Source organism: Psammomys obesus, unplaced genomic scaffold, assembly GCF_907164565.1.
Source record: "Psammomys obesus unplaced genomic scaffold, mPsaObe1.curated_primary_1811, whole genome shotgun sequence".
Taxonomy (NCBI): Eukaryota; Metazoa; Chordata; class Mammalia; order Rodentia; family Muridae; genus Psammomys; species Psammomys obesus.
This window is the reverse complement of record NW_026596095.1, coordinates 25033896-25053106: the sequence shown is the minus strand read 5'-3', so window position 1 is coordinate 25053106 and position 19211 is coordinate 25033896. Positions and strand designations below refer to the sequence as shown.

At 41.9% G+C, this 19211-nt stretch overlaps 1 protein-coding gene across 1 annotated transcript in view; it reads left to right on the top strand.

Annotated features, from left to right (window-relative positions):
- The window catches only part of Mttp (microsomal triglyceride transfer protein), a 41890-nt gene extending 39175 nt beyond the window's left edge, over positions 1-2715 (top strand). Inside the window, exon 18 of the mRNA XM_055628183.1 lies at positions 1318-2715. Within this exon, the coding sequence (XP_055484158.1) occupies positions 1318-1492 (175 nt within the window). The 3' untranslated portion in view covers positions 1493-2715. The remainder of the gene's footprint in view (positions 1-1317) is intronic.
- The last annotated feature ends 16496 nt before the right edge of the window (positions 2716-19211 follow it).

Sequence of the window (19211 nt, the reverse complement as noted above, 5' to 3'; positions counted from 1 at the left end):
GTGAGAGTTCAAAGGTGACAGTAGAAACCAGGTAAGCAGCAAGTTATCTTTAAAGAAGTAAGAGAATGATAGAGAAAAAAAAGAAAGAAAGAAAACTCAGTTTCTAAGATACCAAAGTCCATTCATTTGAGACAGAATTCAGTCATATTTAATTTAGAAATAACTTTTCAAGGAAACAAAGTTTACTCTAGGAGTGACCACATAGTTTCAGAAGTAAAAATAGCACATGTGCCTTTGCTGTCTGGTATCTTTGCAGTTGCTTCTTTGTCAGAATGCATCTGGCCAGCCATTTCCTATAGCCCAAGGGAACCTACAGCTATTTGTATGAGAGCAACTTGCTATACTTTTGGACCTTGAGAATTTGGCATCTTGGATTGAAACAACAAGAAGTGTTAGAAAGCTTAGGTCCTGAAAAGCTTATTATATACCGTTGTACATTTATCTTCACAGCCCCGCTTCCATTCTGGGCTTGACTCTCGTTAACCCCAGGTCCTTAACACGGCCTAGCTGCCGTTCTGTGGAGCAGAGCTTTCCTGTGGAGCTAGAATGATTTGAGTCTAGGTAACACCCAACTCCTCCCTAGTAGTTATAATGTTTTCCTTGGACAGTATCTAACCAGATGGTATAATCTGTACCGTTGAAACAGCAAGTTACAATTTATATCATCTTTTGTAATAACCAGGCCAAAGTTGAGTACCTTATTCTACTGGGATTTCATGATTCATCTTTTTAAAATGCATCAATAGTTTAAGTACAAACTGAGCATTAAGTTACATTCTCCTGGAACAAATGATGGTGGCTTATGCTCAGGACATTAAGTGTTCACTAATGTTAACGTATGCGTACGTCTGGAATAATTCCCTATAAATTTACTCATAATGCATATGCATGTATTTATGCAGTAACCACAAGCCCGGCCACATGGCCAGCTAGACTCGCTCATCATTTTACTTGGACCATAGGCTGGAAACATTTCTCTCTCAACATTCTGCTCTTAAACCCTGTTGGACTCAATGCTTTGACGGGACATGACCTCGAGGCCGGGCTTCTGGAATGAGTGGTGGGAGGCAGAAGGGCCTGTGAGGTTTACAGCCTCCCAGGAATTCAGCCCTCTGTTCCAGGACATGGTAGAACCCCCACATTCCAGCCAATCACAATGTACTTGCTGGTATCAGAAGAAACAGCAACAGGAACGCGCTACAGAATAGTACCTGCAACTCCTCTCCAGACAGAGCTTCCAGAGGGCAGCAGAGTGCCTGGGGCTGCCTGGGTGGCTTGGCTCTATGTAACTCTGTCCTTCCTCCTCTTGCTACACAGGCAATTTGAGACCAAATACGAAAGGCTGTCCACAGGTAGGGGCTTTGTCTCTCGGAGAAGAAAGGAGAGCCTCGTGGCCGGATGTGAACTCCCGCTCCATCAGGAGAACTCTGAGATGTGCAATATGGTATTCCCCCCACAGCCAGAGAGTGCTGACTCTGCTGGATGGTTTTGAAGCTGAGCTGACGCCTGGTGTTTCCCTTGGATCCGTTTCTGCCAGAGCGGGGTGCCTTGACGTGCTTAATCCTTGCTCTCTGAGAGCACAGTGTTTACATACTTGCCTGTATTTAAGAAGTTTGTAAAGAGCGATGGAGTACTGCAAGTTGATTAAATTTGAGCCTATTCAGGAGATGCCCCACAGTGTCACTCTGAGTCAGCACACCCAACATGCCTGCTTTTGGTACTTTGCAAAACTCCTAACCAGGACAGTGAGTCTGCGTTTGCTCTAAGAAGAAACTAGCATTTGAATAAAACAAAGACAAAACAAAACAAAACAGAACAAAACCCACACCTTAAAGGCTTAGGCAAATGCCAATTTGATTCAACAACTTTTAGCCAAAGTAAACCCTTGACAGAACTTCAAACTTGCTTCCTGTGAAGCACATTGCCTAAGCAGAGCAGGGGCGGAGGGAACCCAAGCAAGCTATTTTTCCTCCTTTTTTTTCTTTTTCTTTTCTTTCTTTACTTCCCCCCCCCCCCTGGTGTCTATGGGAAAGTCTATAGAAAGGGCAGAGACAAGACTTAAAGGAATTTTGTTAGTCAATGTCAAGAATTAATATTTATGTTTTCTGATAGTTTCATAACCGTGAAAGTAAGAGACAGAATTAAAACATACTGTGCCATGTCTCTCCCGGCCAGGCAGTGAGACCACTTGGAAAGCATTTACCCATTTAAAATGAAAATGGAATTATCATACAGGAATACAGATAACTGAGTTTCAGAGCATCCATTAGGTTTTTCTCAGGATGTGTCTTTCTTGATACTGTTATATGATACACAGTTCTTTGCAAGGGACATCCTTAGAGTTACCACTTTATCTATACCTCAATTGTCTGGACGCTCCATCCAGTACATTGACTGCAGTACACACAACATCCAACAGCGACTGGGATGATTGTTGCTTCAAGAAAATAATGGATTTGTATTTTAAAACTATGAAATTAAATAAAGACCATCTTTGTTTGTATGAATTAAAAGGCCACCCCAAACATTTAAACATAATTTATTAATAAAGCGGATGTGTTTATTACAATAACCCCTCCCCAATGTCAGGTGCTCATTTGTCCACTAAACAAAAGGAAGTTTAAAATGGAAGTGGAAAAAACATAAAATGGAAGTTTGGCTGCAGTAGAAAATAAATTGCGATGATGAAAAATAAACAAACATGTAATTTGCTGAGCTCCTTTTGTCATGTTACTTTGAATCTGTGCTTTTTGATCCAGCTATTTATTACCCTCGGGACGCGCTGAGCCAAACCTCTGCAGCAAGGCTAGCGCTCAGGGCCTCTCGATGGAAAGGGTCTCTGAAAAAGGCCTGAATTCTTTGGGAGCTGGCGGCTTACAAACAGCATACGACTAAATTTTCAACAAAGTGACATAGATGGGCACGCTTTTGTACTGAAGAGTGAGAAAAGGGATCAAAAGTTGAAGGTGGGTGGGGGCATGGTAGTAGCAGAAGCTGCTAACTGGGGATTTGGGGCACAAATGGAAATGACCTTCCAAGATCAGCGCAGGGAAGCATCAATTTTATTCGGGGTGAACAAGGCTTATATAGGTCTTTGGGGAGTGGGCAGGGCACTGAGATGCCTCATTAAGATGGAAAGGTATTCCAGGAGTCCCAACTACTTGCTGAATGGGTCTTAGGGGGCTGGGGGGATAATGTGATAATTTCTCTAGGACTGGTGACATTCTTCAGGAACAGAGAGTAGGGGTCCAGGATCCCCAGGCAGAGAAGAGGAAGGCTCGCCAACAAACGGAGTCCTCCATTTGCACTGAGCTCAGGGCTTTCTGGTGATGGCAGATTGTGACCTTCGCAGCAGGGTTTTCCAACATTGAAGGTCTCCTTTCCTTTTCCCTTCTTCTTTTGCCAGAAGTCCATTCCTCTTTGAAAAGTTTTTGGGCTTAGAAGTAAGTTTTAATTTACAATAACATTTGTACATTTTTTTAGACAAAACATCTACAGGATTAGAATTTATGCACATTATCTCTTATGTAGAAGTCAATATTTTAGTATAATCATGGTGCTGTATAGTCATCATAATCACTTTTAGAACATTTGCATCATTTCAAAAAGAAATCCATCCCCTTTACCTACTGCTTCCAATCTTTTCATTCTCTTAACCCTAGGAAATCAATAACCTGTTTGTTCTGAACACCTCATACTAATGGATTAAGATATATTACTTGTTATTTGATTCTTTTCACTCAGCATTGTGTTCTCGGCGTTTGTCTACATTGTAGCATAATCAGTGCTTCGTTCTTTTTATTTATGGCTGAATAACATTCCATCACAGATTTATCATTTATTTTCCTGTTCATCCATTGAAGGGCACATAACATGATCCTCCACTTTAAGGACCCTTAAAAGTGAGGAAAAAAATTCTGCAATGTGATAAACACTTTTCAGCAAAGTAGGAGAATACTCCATGAACATAATGAAATTAGCAGCTTTTCTATATACCAATAACAAGCTTCCTTAGGAAGAACCTAGGAATAAAATTTCATTCACAGTATATTTAAAAAAAAATTTCAAGGAATAAGCCCAGAAGTTAGCAAACCTCTATAATGAAAATTTCAAGATGTAAAAAGACACAGAAAAAGGTACTAGCAGATAAAAAGACCTCCAATGCTCATGGATTGGCAGAATTAATATTGTGAAGTGGTTGCCTCAAGGAAAGCAATCTACTATGTGCCTCCACCAAAATTCCAATGCCGTTCTTTACAGAAGCAAAAACAAACAGACAGCAGCAGCAACAACAACAGCCACCCCCCAAAACTCAAAACCTCATAAGGAATCACAGAAGACCTCGAATAGCAAATACAGTCCTGAGGAGAAAAGCAATGCTAGAGGCACAGAAGTCCCTGACCTCAGATCACACTACAGACCCTCTGCAACAAGAACAGCCAGGTACGGACCCAAAACAATAGAGAACCCAGAAATAAATCCACATCGCCACAGCCGCTGAAATTTTGACAAAGGTATCAGGCACAAAGATTAGAAAAAAAAAAAAAAAAAAAAAAAAAAGACAACTTGTTCAGCATCTGGCACAAGAAGTTACATCAATATCTTTCACTTTGCACACACACAAAATTTTTTTTCAAATATTAGAGAAAAGCTCAGACAAAGTATCTTAAGACAGAGGCATAGGCAAGGACTTTTTGTAGAGAGACTCTAATAGCATGGGACAAATAGAATTGCATAAAATTAAAGAGGCTCTGAACAGCAAAAGAAACAATCAGCAGAAAGGGGAAAAATCCGCCAGAATAGAAGACTATCTTTGTCAGCTACACAGCACACAAGACATTAATAGCTTTTGTATAAAGCTATTCTACGTATTATATATTTTGTATAAAATCTATAAAGGCATTTGTTGTGCTTTGAATGCACAGTGTCCCCGATAGGCTCATGTTTGAGCACATGGTTCCCGCTGGTGGTGCTGATTTGGAGAGGCGTGGAAGTTTTACGAAGCCTCCCTGGAGAAAGCAGGTCTCAGACATTAGGCCTTGAGAGCGTAATACAGCCCAGCCACACGCTGTCTACTGCTTCCTGACAGCAGACCTGGGGTGCCTCATGTTTCTGCTGTCATGCCAGTCCACAGTGACGGACTGTGTCCCCTCAAATCAGAAGTCAAAACAAACCTTCCTGACCTGATATTGGTCAGGGACTTGGTCATAGCAACAAGAATAGTAAACAATACAACCTGCAAAAATTAAGCACCCAACCCCCCCAAAATGGACTGTTAAACTAGCAGTTCTGAAAGGAAAAAAAACATAAAAAGTCATTCAATACTTGGAAAAGTAGTCAACATCTTTAGCCATCAGGAGAAATGCAGGTCAAAACTACATAAAGACTCTACCTCATTCCAGTCAAAATGGCTGACATCCAGAAAACAAACCGTAATTGCTGGCGATGATATGGAGAAAGAGCAACATTTATTATTCATTACTTGTCAGAATGTAAACTGGAAGGGTCTCTATGGAAATCACTACGATTGTTCCCCGAGAAGTGAAAGCTAGCATGTGATCCAGTGGGATACTCTTAGATATTTATTTAAAGGATACCACAGAGATACTGACATGGCCACATAGCCAAGATATGGAACTAGCTCAGTTTCCCATCAGCAGATTAATTCTTGCATATAATACATGTACACAGTGGACTTGTAGTCAGCTATATAGAAGAAGGCAACCCTGATATTTGCAGAAAAATACATAGAACTGGAGAGCATCAGGTTAAGTGACATAAACGAGACTCACAAAAACAAATACCACTTTTTCATTTACATGTGATGGCTAGATTTCAAACCGTCTAGAGTGTGTGTGTGTGTGTGTGTGTGTGTGTGTGTGTGTGTGTGTGACATGAAAGTAAAAAAGAGATAATCAAAGGAAAGAAACAGGTAAAAATCAAAGAAGGCAACAGAGAATAATAGAAAATATGTGGCATGAAAGCAGAGGTGAGGACTATTGGGGTGGAGAAACAGGACCAGCGAGGCAAGGGGGTGCAGGACAGGGGGAATAGGGCTGTGGCAAGGGGATACATAAGAAGAAAACACACACATACACACACTAAAATTTGACAAGGAAGTCCATGACTTCATGCGCCAATTTTTAAAACATTGAAAGCTAATAAATTATTTAAGCTCTAACACATTTAAAACCTTATAAATGGAAGTGTGAGTCATTTTTCACTACAGTGTGCTCCAGTAAACAACCCTTAATTAAGTCCAGCAGGTTAATTAAAACAAACAAAAAGCCAACCAAACAAACTAACCAACATGGAAGTAAGAGGGGGCCCAGCGGGAGTGGGATGGACATTATTGAGGGTAACGGGGGATGAATATGAGCAAAATACATCATATATTAATCACGTATGAAGCTGTCAAAGAATAAATATGTTTTAAAGTTCTGTTACTTCCATCTTCTTGGGCTATGTTGTCTCGCCTCAAGAAACCTTAAAGTAAACAGTACAGCTAGACCAATATCAGTGTGTTACAAATCCTAAGAGACTGTGGAGGGAGGAAGGAAAAAAATGTCCAAGAAGTGATTCTTGAACTAGGTCCCATGATTTCTCCAGCTCTACCCCAGCCACTACTCACCAAGAATGGGCCTCTGGATTTGGCTGTTTCCCAGCTTCCCTTGCTATCTGGGTCATCTGAGATCTCAGAGAGGTGTCAGCCCTCTATCTTCTCTCCAAGAGACCCAGCTGTACAGTTGCAGACCGTGTGTGATAAGATTCAAAACAACACAAAAATCGAGATCTCCTAAAATCTCTACCACTAGAAAGAGCCGCACTCATCATTTCTCTTCTGCCCTGGCGTCACAGGTGGGTTAGAATATCAGTGATTTTTCTCCTCTCCTGTCCTCCTCCCCTATTAATGAAGGTTTAATTTTTTTACAGTTGGCTTGGAGCATCACACAAACCTATAAAATATTTTCGCCCTTCTATTTTTACCAGAAAGATTCCTGCTCTCATCCTCTGGGATTACACATAAAAGTATGGACCGTCCCTTTCCAGCATAGACTTAAATGACCTGTTTGCTCGGTGGGTCAGTCGCACCGTGCTTTGGGAATCTGTCTCCATGGTTTTACCCGTGTTCCACTAGCTCTGCTTGAAAACCAGCTGTGTAAACACAGCCACAGAGTGTAAACACTCCACAGGTGGAGTGCTGAGAGAGAGTAAGGTGCTTCCAAGCAGAGGTGGTCTCACACTCTTTAAATAGGAAGTTGGGCATCCGAGGGGGTTGGGGGGAGAGCAATACAGAGCTCTGAGAGGGTAGGCAGTTTCCAGAAGCTAAAGGCTCCCTCTCCCTTTACTGCTCGGCACACAGGCAAATCCTGTGCACAGTTCTAGGTGCTTTGCAGATATCCAAGCGTTCCCTGCTCCTCACAGTTCTGGGTATGGAACTGTCACTTTGCACTCTTAGGTGTATAGAATGGAAGCTCCGCAAAGCCTAGTGAGCTTCAGCATTTCATTGCAGCCACATAGACATGGCTCTTCACGAACACCCCTTCTGCCCTCCAAGGCCTGCTTTTTCCAAACAAGTTATACATTTACTTGGCTGCTCCTTTAGTGTCGCTCTTGCTTTCCTTTGCCTTTCTGCCCAAATGGACCTTCCCAAGCTCAGCTCCTGTCCCATCCCCTGCATGCAGAAGCTATCAGGGACAAAGGCATCTCATTCCCAAGTACTTGTCAAATATTACCAGGTGGGAGTAACTACACCAACAAAACTGGCTGGCCTCTGCTGGTAGATTTTTTTTAACTTTGTTTTTACTTTTAAAAATACTTATTTTTATTTTTAAGTTGAGTGTGTGTATTTAAGAGAGAGAGTGTGTGTGTATATAGTTCAGTACTATAGTGTGTATGACTAATGTCCGTGACTATGCTAATTTCACAGCAATGATGAAGGCTTAGGGAATCAAAGTAATTAATAGGAAAGACAGAAATATCTTCCAAACCTAGACATTTCTGTCTTAAACCTATTCTTCCTCTCCATTCAGTAGTATTAAAAGTATCCAAGCCTTCTAGAAACACTGTCTGTTAAGGATATTATACTGATCAGGCTATAACATCAAAGAACAGGAAAACCAACCAGTTATTCTCCTCCACACTACTTGTGTTGGTGATTCCTGACTTGGGATGCTGATGACGCTCCTTGTCTGCACACTCCTCCTCACTGCCCTGGGTGGCTGCCCTGTTCTCTGAACAACTAAACAGCCTCTTCACTTCCAGTCTCTTGCAAGACCCTTATTTCCCTGCTCCTGTCCACACCCAGTTCTCTTTGCTCCCTGCCAGCCATATGCTGGGTGGCTGACGTGTCTCCCTTTTTGGTGACCGTTGGCCAGTTTCCTTTCACTCTCTAGGCCTTTGGTAAGGCTTCGACTAAACAGCTCTATAAGGATGTCAGGCATTCCCACAACAGTTCAAGGCTTCCCCAAAAGTTAACATCCCTAATGAACCAGAGTGCCTGGCATAGAAAAGAAGCTGATTATCTCCACACTGGGTGTACAACTGTGATGTCTGCCCTTCCTGACTCCAAAGTATTGCCCAACACGAACATGAAAGTCTGCCCACCTCACCCATTGTTCATCGCCCTCACTCTAGATTTGCTTTTCTAGAATGTTTGACTGAACCTAAATTTATCTAAGAACTGACTTCAGAACTCCTTCCTAAAAGCCTGTTTCTAACATTGGTTAGGGTGAATGGTGGTAGGAAAACATCCCACCCAATTCTTTAGCAAACCTCTCACTTAGAGGCGGCGGTTACGTTCCTGCCTACTGCCTCCTTGTTTTATGGTTACCTGCTGGGTGGGATTGATGAAAATAATGCTGCATCCATTTCTGAGACAGGCCCTAAACAGCTGGCAACATCTGCTCCCTGCCTCCTGGAATTCTCACTGATGGAACCTAGCCAGTACATTTTGAAGATGTCCGAGCAGCGAGCCTTTCAAGAGGAAGGGAAGTCATTTTGCCTATGGCTCAGCACAGTGCTCGGCTGACAGCAGCAACTTGTCAGGTCTGTAAGTGAGAAGTGGGAGAGAGTAGTCTCTGGTCCTTGTCAACTGCCCTGTGAGGCAGAGAAAAGCCTGCCATGCCAATCCCTGCTTAACCCGAAGATGTGTCAGCTAACCACGTGATTACTATTCTAATTACTAGGTTTGGAGGCGGGGCGGTGGTTGTAGAGTACTGCCCAGTGATATATAACTAGAAGAATGGTCAGACATTGTTTTTACAATATTGCAGCAGGTCTTCGATAAATGGAGCCTCATTACGTAGGTAAGTTCTCTATCAAGACAACATGGGATTGGTTGGAAGCCAGCAAGACGGGGAGCAGAGGAAGCAGAGGGTCAAAGGAGGGACAAAGTTCCATTATTAAGGATAATGGCTGAGCACAAATGAACTAAAAAATCAGTGAAAATTGCCTGTCAAAAGTGGTGTGAACCTGTTTGTGAACAAGAACGCCAGCAGTTCATGGTTAAGGTGTTTTCTGACACAGACATCAGTCTGTGACGTCCACAGCTGAACTGCATGTCATTAAGCTCAACCTTTAGGGAAATCTTATCACACCTATAGTCTGCTGAGTCTGGACTTAAGGACTTGGTGGTTAGGCTGAAATGAAGACTAGCATGCTGGTTAGTTTTTGTCAGTCGACATAAGCTTTTGTTGTCCAGGAAGAGTAAATCTCAACTGAGAAAATGTCTCCATAAGATTGGCCTCTAGGCCAGTCTATGGGACCTTTTCTTTATGCGTGATTGATGTGAATCATCCTCACTGTCGGTGGTGTTAGCTGGGGTTGGATAATGAAACAAGCTGAGTGTGGCGGTCTAAATAGGTTTGGCCCTCATTAGATTCATGTGTTTGAATGCTTGGCCATAGGGACTGGCACTACCAGAAGGTGTGGCTTTACTGGCCTTGTGAGAGGAAGCATGTCACTGTGGAGGCAGGGCATTCATGTCTTAGGTGCTCAGCTATGCCCGGTGTGAAACAAATCCAGTCTCCTCCTGGATGCCTTCCAGATCAAGGTGTGAAACTCTTGGCTCCTCCAGCACCATGTCTGCGTGGATACTGCCGTGCTTCCTGACATGATGATAATGGACTAAACCTCTAAACTGTATGTCAGCCTCAATGAAATGCTCGCCTTTATAAGAATTGCCTTGGTTATTTATCTCTTCATAGCAATAAAACCCTAACTAGGACACTGTGCAAGCTGCGGAGAAGCAAGCCAGTCAGGCGCATTTCTCCAGGATAGATGCTTCACTTCCTCCTTGAGTTCCTGCTCTGACTCTTCTCAGTGACGGACTTTAATCTGTGAGGTAAAGCCTTTCCTCCCCAAGTTGTATTTGATAGTATTTGATCACAACAGTAAAAAAGGAAGGACTGTTCAGAGCAAGACGGAATAACTTCTCTCCTCCCCACTTTGCTAGGACAACTAAGGAGGTAGCAGAGTGAGGAAAATAGCGTACACCTGACATGACATGAAGAAATCTGAAAATTTCCCAAGGAACAAGAACCAGAAGCCAGAGGTGAGTCAAAAATATAAGGGAAGCGCTCTTTTTTCTTTCTTGTTCTGAATCGTCCAACTCCTTCCTAGTTGAATGCAAGGCGTGCTGAGAGTCTTCTTGAGCGTGGGTCCAGGTGTCTTGAACGCTCATGTTCACACTGATGTCAGTTGGCTATTGCTGTGCTGAGGGAGCACGACAGCACTGAGCTTCACTGGGTAGTAATCTGCAGATTTTAAGAGTAATGCCCACCGCTTTGTTGCGCCTCCGTGTGGGTGTCAGAGACACTTGTCAGCGTAGCTCCTTGGTGTCAGTGAAGCAGCACTCACCGTGTTGAGAACTCCACAAATGCTACTTAATGAGATAGACATGCTCCGGCCACACTCAGGTTAGCCCAGTGATATTTTCTGGGTACGGCTCTAAACTCCAGAGCTATAAGAACATAAACATGCCATGGCCTTAAGCCATGGAATCTGTGTGTGCTTGTTACCACACCAATAGGAAATGAATGTACCGGGTTGTAGGGTGTTCACAGAATAATTTGTTAAACGACGAGGTGAAACTGCAAGTTAGGAGAAAACGAAACCGTCCAATGCTTGCTTTCTGAGTTAAAAGAAAGACCAACCACGCGTGCTTTCTTTGTGGTTACTTTTACTGGAAAAACAACAACAAACATTTTTTTTTCAAAACTTTCAAAATAAAAAACCAATACACAAGATTGCACCATCATTTACAAATGCTGGCAGCTAAAGGCAAGTAGGCTTCTCGCACAGAATCCCATCTCAGTAGTCTTCTACACAGGCAAGAGCGCTTGAAAGGCAAATCTTGGAGCTGTTGGCTGGATTCAACGTTCCATCCCTGCGCCATGCTCATGGCACTGTACCATTGAATCCCAGCACACCTCAGCTAGGGACTTCTCCACCAACGCTACCACATTGATGCAGTTAAAATGTTCACATTCTTTCCGTACGCCATCCTTCACAGTCTGGGGTGTCGTTCAACGTTGCCCCACGTCTCTCTTCATGCATTACACAATATATAATCTTCTCTTCAGACATAACTTCCACAGTCATCACATTCTCTTCAACCACCACTATCCTTACAATACAAGAATATCATTTTATAGATAAGTACATAAACACACACACCTTCAAAGGAGGCGGGGGGTGGTAACTCGGGGAACCCCGGAAAGGGTTTGATGCCACTGGCTTGAAAAAAAAAAAAAGCAATTCAGAAAGTTAAAGGAAAACCAAACTAGATGTGTGTATTTTGTTGTGCACCATTTTGAATTAAACAGGAATAAATCTAACAATACGCTCACGACATGAAATACTGAGTGTGTTGACGGCTCCCGGGTATTGCAGTGAATGCTCAGTTCTCCTCAGAGACATGGGCACACATAGGAGTCCATGTTTTAGAGTCTTCCTTCTTAGTCTTACGTCACACATGTCACAAATGGAGTGTGATTCAGGTTAGATTCAAGTTCAAGGCACTTTTGAGCAAATGCTACATGCTTTCTTAGTCGTTCTATGCACCTGTGAGGCCTATCTCAGACCCAGAAGTTAAAGAATATATAAGCAGTCTTTTGGCAATATATATTACCTATGTATACATCTCCTTAGAAATTATGTAAAAGCCCAAGAGCTTATTGACTTGATTTTTATGAGCAGTTTTCTCAAACTTACACATAATTTTCCTCCATCAACAGTACTGAAAAAATACAGGGCACCTTTTTCTTTCAAGTATCTGGGTAAAATAGCATACCCTGAGAATTTAGAGTGCAAATATTACACCTTGTAAACTGTAGAATGAAACTCCTCAAGCACCACATAGGAAAATGTATACCACGAGAGTCTTAAATACAAAGAGAATCGCTGAACATGTTTTCTACACACATGTACACACTTATCACGAGATCAGGGCCCTCTACTTAGAAAGCAACACTGCACACACTCATTGTCAATTCTGCACTGCACCCATCTACTTAAGGGTTAATTCTGTCCTGCAGTCCCAGGTAGAGTTCAGGTAACAAAAGCATTTGGTTCCGTAGCAAATTTGGGTTTTTGTTGCTACAGTGGATGAAGAGTATCAGCCCTCTTTAAGAAGCAAGGGTGAAAAGGTCAAATCTAAATAAAGAAAAAAGTATTTATGCCACTAAACATTTTCTAATGATATAAGATGAATTTGAAACACATGCTAATTTTTGAAATTTATCATAAAGTTGTCAGCGTATAATCCATTTTTAGCTTAATTACTCTGAGACAGTTGTATTTACACAGACACTTAATCCTAGGCTTCTTTGATTCCTGAGGGCAATTTCAGTGGTGTTCAAAGAAATATGTTCTGGTGAACTGAATTTTCATACTGGCTACACATGTATTTAGTTTTCAGGAAACAGGTCCGACGGGCCTGTTTCAACATGACCCCATTCCCAACAGAGAAAAAGGATAAATGAGTCAAAATTCCATCACTGAGTACAGTATGAGCATTCTGAAAACTGAGCCTCACACCTGACCTTGAGAGAAAACTGCAAAGGTCAGGCTACATTCTGTTTAGAGTCAAGCTCATGGCTCCATTTAGGATATTTTTATTTGATGGGTCTATGATATAAAACATGGCAGGTAGTTCAGTAGTTAAGAGACTTTGCTGAGAGCTACTGCTTCTTGCATTACAAGACTTTCTAGAGTCCTGGTTCGTTTCACTTTGGTTGGAAAGAGAGGGAATAGCCACTTCGTTCAAGTGTCCATGCGAGCTCAAGAAATGACAAAACTAAGGAAAGGGAGATTGGGATTCTATGCGTGCCCAGAAGATAATGATGGGAAATAATCGATAACTGGTACGAAAGGCATAAACATTAATGTTTACTACATCCTTGGCAATTTGCGGGAGGACCCGGCCTTTTACAGAGAAACAACACATAAAAAGTTCTCTCTTTTTCCCCCTCAGTTTCTCTCCTACTGTGTGAGAATGGAAGGCTCTGGTCTGCGGGTGGTATTAATGATAGCAGCCCGTGGGCCCTGGACTGGTGCATTTTCTTCCTGTCTTTGTGGTGTGCTGGCAAACACACCATGGGGCTTTCCTGAAGGTCTACTGGGACTAAAGCTGCCTTCCTGGCATGGAGCCTTTCTACCCAAACCCTGTATATTCCATGTTTTCCATCCAAATCCTTGAGCTTTCACACGGCTTTCAGGTCTACAGGTTTGAGAAATGGATTGTTCCAAGATAAAGTGACCTTACAGGTAGCCAGCCTGTGTGGAAAATGTTCAAGTTCTGGGGTGAATCTTCTATGAAAAGAAAAACAATGTTTTCCTGAATATGGCATCTCCCATCCCAGAGCCCTCACTTCTTTTGCCTGCTTGAGAGACAAAGGGGACAAGGGTTTATTTCACAGCTCCCTGGTGATGGAGCAGATTGTGGCCAATGTCCACTATTCCTCCTTCAAATCTTGTTCTTTGTCTAAAAGAACTTAATTTTTAGAACTTGTTTTTCCCCTTTAAAAGTGACTCCCTCAGAAGTGACATTGAATTTGTTTGTTTGTTTTTGAGCCAGGATTAAAAACACAAACAAAACCACAGTTGCAAAGTATTAAATTAAAAAAAAAAACAAACACCTTAGAAAATTCAGTACTCTGAGTGGCATAAAATCTCTCACTTCAAGAAGCAATTTTAAGAAGAAACAAAATACTGATGATCAAGAAAAATCAAAACGATCATCTAAAGAATTTACCAGAATGTTTTATCTTTAAACAAATAAGTAGCTAAATGGAGATTCCTTACAGAAGTCCTGAGAATAATACACGGATCTTAAAGGAATATTGGGGTAAAAAGTCATTTACAAATATTTCAGCTTATCACTTGATCGAGACACCAATTAGGACAAGCTGAATTGTATCGGTTCAGTTAGAACTGGGTTATAGTGGTCAGTAACACATCCCATGATCTGGAATCCTAACGTCTATTAAACCCTGAAGCAAGAAGCAAGCTTTGCAATTATAGGCCTCTCCTGCAGGATGGTTAGGGCTGGAGCGAATTGGAAACACTGAAGCAAAGTTCACAGCTAATTCTACTTCCACAAACAGGCAGGACACAGCTATGAAGGCAACCATTAAAGGGGCAGAGTGTGTGTGTGCAGCATACAATGAAGGTTGGATTCCTAAAGGAAAACGGGTGTTTTATGCTTTCTGAGACTGAGAACTTAGTTTTCAGTTCAATCACTGGTTTCCCACACCTCAAAACATTCTACTTTACGGCAAAAACAGTGCCGTGACACTTAACAAGTGGAAAATAATTAAATCACAAATGTCAAAACCACTGTTTGTCACGATTGCATTGGAAATCGTGCCAAACCTGGTCTAGAACCCAGACAACAGAGCGACAAGAACGACGGAGTTGCTGTTTATTACTGTAGGTAGACTGTCGTGTTTAACTTCTAAGTAGGAGATGCCATTCTGTCAGCTAGACTTGATTTAGCTCGAAAACTCAGAGGCGATCTGTGATCCTGAGTACTGATTTGCTGATTTGGTTTACAACAGAACCAACCAGATTCTACTGCCTGTTTTGAATGAACCATTCAAACACTCAGCCTACTGTTTGCCTGGTCACAAGTGCAGGAGAAAAGGCGGTGGCAAGAAAGCTTATAACCTGTATTGAAGTATAAAAAGAAATGTTTTATGGGGAGAAACGCAACCATTCAGTCATCTTAGTAAAACCGAAATAAACAAAAACTACCTCAAGGGAGTTGTTCAGGAAAATATACAAACTTACACATGTGGTTCATAAGAAATAAAAGTTTGTAACACAGTAGGAAGTTCTTCAGATGAATTCATAGTGTTACAATGCAACAATTAAAGAACAGTCCCCATTTCTGTCTTGCTCCTGCAAAAGAAGAAGAAGAAAACACAGAAAATATGGTCAAAGAAAAGATGGCTAATTCTGAAAGAATATTATTCCCTTTCAAAGGTGTAAAAAAAAAATAGCACCCACGTCTCCTATTTGATTATTTGCCTCATTTCTCTATAGTATGGAACTTACAGTTTTAATTGTGTTCAGCAGCCATGCCTCTGAAGGTATAGACATTACTGACTTCCAGAAAATGCCACCAAGTGGAACTTGTCTTTAAAATTTGAATCAGATTTAATCAGTTGTTCAAAGTGATTTTAGAGTTAAATGTTTAGTGTCTCTGAAATCATTCACAAAGACAAAACAGTATCCTGCATGTCTCCTTAAAAATTAGCTGATATTTAAATTAAATGGCAGCATTTGAAATTTACTACGTCAATAACCTAATTAGATGAGTGAACTCTTACACTGGGAATTCTTGGAAAGCACATGACTGCTAACTAAATGATGTGGGATTTCTCACAGTGTGCTTTGTTATATAAGTTAGATATTCTGGCTATAGCATGTAACTCAATTAAACCCATCTTAAGGTAGCACTGACATTATTCAAAAGTGTGTAGGAAGTTATCCCTTTCCCCTATTTTATAAAATTTAAGTATCATCTATTAGAACTTGGCTTAAGAAATTTCTTTTAATGCTTAGAAGTTGATATTTAGGTACAATATTATGAAGACAAAAGCAAAACAAACCGCAAGTGGTAATTGTTGAGAAGTAAGACGTCTCTATCATGTGAAAACAACCTTGAGAAAGAAGAATCAAATACCAGCACCTTCACTAAATGCAACCGAAGTAGCAAGGCAAGGAATACACTAGTCCCCTGGTCTGGAAAAACAAAAGCCCGCTTGAGCATATGTTTATTAAGAAGGAAATTTAGAATAATAATGCTTCTGCAGCTCATATACGTCAAGTGTATCTTCTTGCTTCATATTTACATTGAGAAAATAGATTCCGGCTAACGCAACTGTTGGTGTGTGGGGCAGGCACTGCCCACTGCTCAGCAGTCTTGAGGAACTTGCCAGACACACATTTAGCAAAACTTGATTTTCTACCTTAAAGCACACAGAACAGCAAGAGGAACCTGGACACAATCACAAGCGAAGGAGGAGGAACCATGCCACTAAGAGGTACAATTTCAGTTATTAAAATCAATTTTTGACAGTAGTTCTGGCTCAGCGCCATCATGAGGCAAGGTTTATAAGGACTCCTTGAGCAGAGTGACAGGGTACCAATGGGAGGGGGTGGGGGAGGGGGAGACCAGGGAGGAGCAGGAGGAGGGGAGGAAGGAAGAAACTCCCTTTCAACATGACAGCCAACTAAGAAATGGGGGACTAAATCTGTTTCTGCAACCTCCTAGCATCATATCTGGGGATCATTAGTCTAGATAGTTCTTTCTGGGTATCCATAAGGAATTTTTTTTTCCTGCTTCTGATAATTTTAGAAAAATTTTGTTTGAAAAATTGAAAGTGTTGGTCTAATTCTTATTAAGGATGAAATAATAATAATTAGCCAATAAAACCCATCAGAGGCCTCTCAGGTGAATCCTGGAAGTAAAGATGAAGCATCAGCTGGACTGCTACCAGGAGGTTTTCCTGGATGCCTTTCCAGTCTAAACCCGAAACACTGACAGCATTCAGCAGGGATTCAGGGCACATTTTCCCTGGTTCCTCCCAGGCTTGTGCCCAGACAGAGAGAAGAACCACTACGTGCAGCCGGCAAGCTGGACCCTGAGTTGTAGAAGACTGTAGGCTGGGGCGGGGTGCTAGAATGCCCTGGCACCCAGCAACCTGGCTTGCCTGGAGAACAGTTCTGATGGGACTGAAGAGCTCTAGACACTGTCTCCTAATTGGGAAACTTCAGATATCTTTTCACAGGCCCCTGATGCCATCCTGGAACAATAGGGTTGATTTCCTGCTTTGTGAAGGCCTGGGGAAATTTCGAGGCATTTACACATTCTAGTTTCCAAGAAACATTGACACTTGCTACATGTCATGTTCTTTGAGGTGGACTGACAATTCCTTCTTTACAACTTTTCTCAAAGTTACTTCTATTTTATAGATAACAGAAAGTGTATATAACACTGGCCTAGACCAGTAAGTGTAGGCACTACACTCTGAGTCCCAGCTGCCTGACTTCAAGTCATATGTACCTGTGCTCTGGTCAGAGGCACATAGTTCCCCTTCAACCAAAATGTTTCTACCCATTAGCACCCCAAGGGAGGTGGGGGTCCCTCAAATGTGCATCCCATATCCTTCTTCTTCTTCTGAACTCTCTCATCACTGAATATATAACCTTGAGTCTAGCGTCTCTGATATGGCTCAGGTTTCTCTTTACACCATAGAATGTTCTGACTGACATTCGTAATCATGAGAAGCTTAGCATATGTTGGATATATTCAGACTTCAACTTATTCCCTTCTCCCTGCCTTTCTTTTTCTCAGACTCAACACACACACACACACACACACACACACACACACACACACAGTGTCTCTCTTGCTCTCTTGTTCTCACTCTCCATGATAGTGAAATAGCTAGAAGATACAATTTTCTCTTGGGTAGAACTTTTACTTCCTACCTGATTGAACTGAAGTTAGAAAAAGTAGCATGAAGGCAGCCAGCCTAGATATGTTCTGCCATCCTCCATAAGGACACAAATTTCACATAATTAATCCTTTACCAAGCTGACTGTCCAAGCAGCAAATAATGATGCTTTAAAACTTTCAGAGACCATGGCAGATCAGTATCCAAGTGGGTTCCCTAGTAAGGGGAACAGGGACTGTCTTTGGCATGGACTCTGTGGCTAGCTCTTTGACCTCCCCACCCCCCATGGGAGGAGCAACCTAACTAGGCCACAGAAGAGGACATTGCAGCCAGTCCTGGTGAGACCTGATAAGCTGGGGTCAGATGGAAGGGGAGGAAGACCTCCCCTATCAGTGGACTTAGGGGCAGGGAGGAGATGAGGGAGGGAGGGTGGGGTTGGGAGGGAATGAAGGAGGGGGCTATAGCTGGAATACAAAGTAAATAAATTGTAATTAATATTAAAAAACTTTCAGAGAAATTGAACCTGACACAAAAAGATTGATAAGGTAAGGGAGACAATGCATAACAAAGTAAAATGAGGATAAAAAGTAAGAGAAATGGGTGAGCAAGGACCTTCTGTAGCAATGCAGGCATAGAGTTCAAATGGCCTGGACTTCATTTCCTAGGAATTGGGGCAATTTATATCTTCATTTGCCTACCAGGGATTAAGAAAATTTTCTACTTGTTTAAATAATCCAGTGGCATGAAACTAAGTTATGGTAAGAAAGAAAATATAAAGGTAGACAGAGCATACCTGTAGTCATGGTGCTTGGGAAGCAGAGGCAGGAGGACCAGAGACTCAAGGTCAGCTTTGGTTAAGTCTGGAGCCAGCCTTGGCTAATATGTTTATGCACAATAGAATTGTGGAGAAAGGTATGAGAATAAGCTAAGGAAAGCTCAATCCAGTGAAAAGGGGGGAGAGAAAAGGCAATTAAAATAAAAGGACAGTAAGAATATTATAGAACAAAACTACAGCTAAATATAATAATTAGGAGAGAGAGCACAACCCTATTGGGAAGCAGAAGTAAACTGTTGATTGTGGGATGTAATCATGAGACAAACTGAAGATGAAATGTGGCGTACACAGCACCCCAGCCTCTGGCCTCTGGCCACCAGGACATGAAGGTAGCCAGAGTCCTGACCTACTAGGGATACTCAATGATTTGAAGGATGTGTGAAAGAGCTGGCAAGGCTACCCAGGCC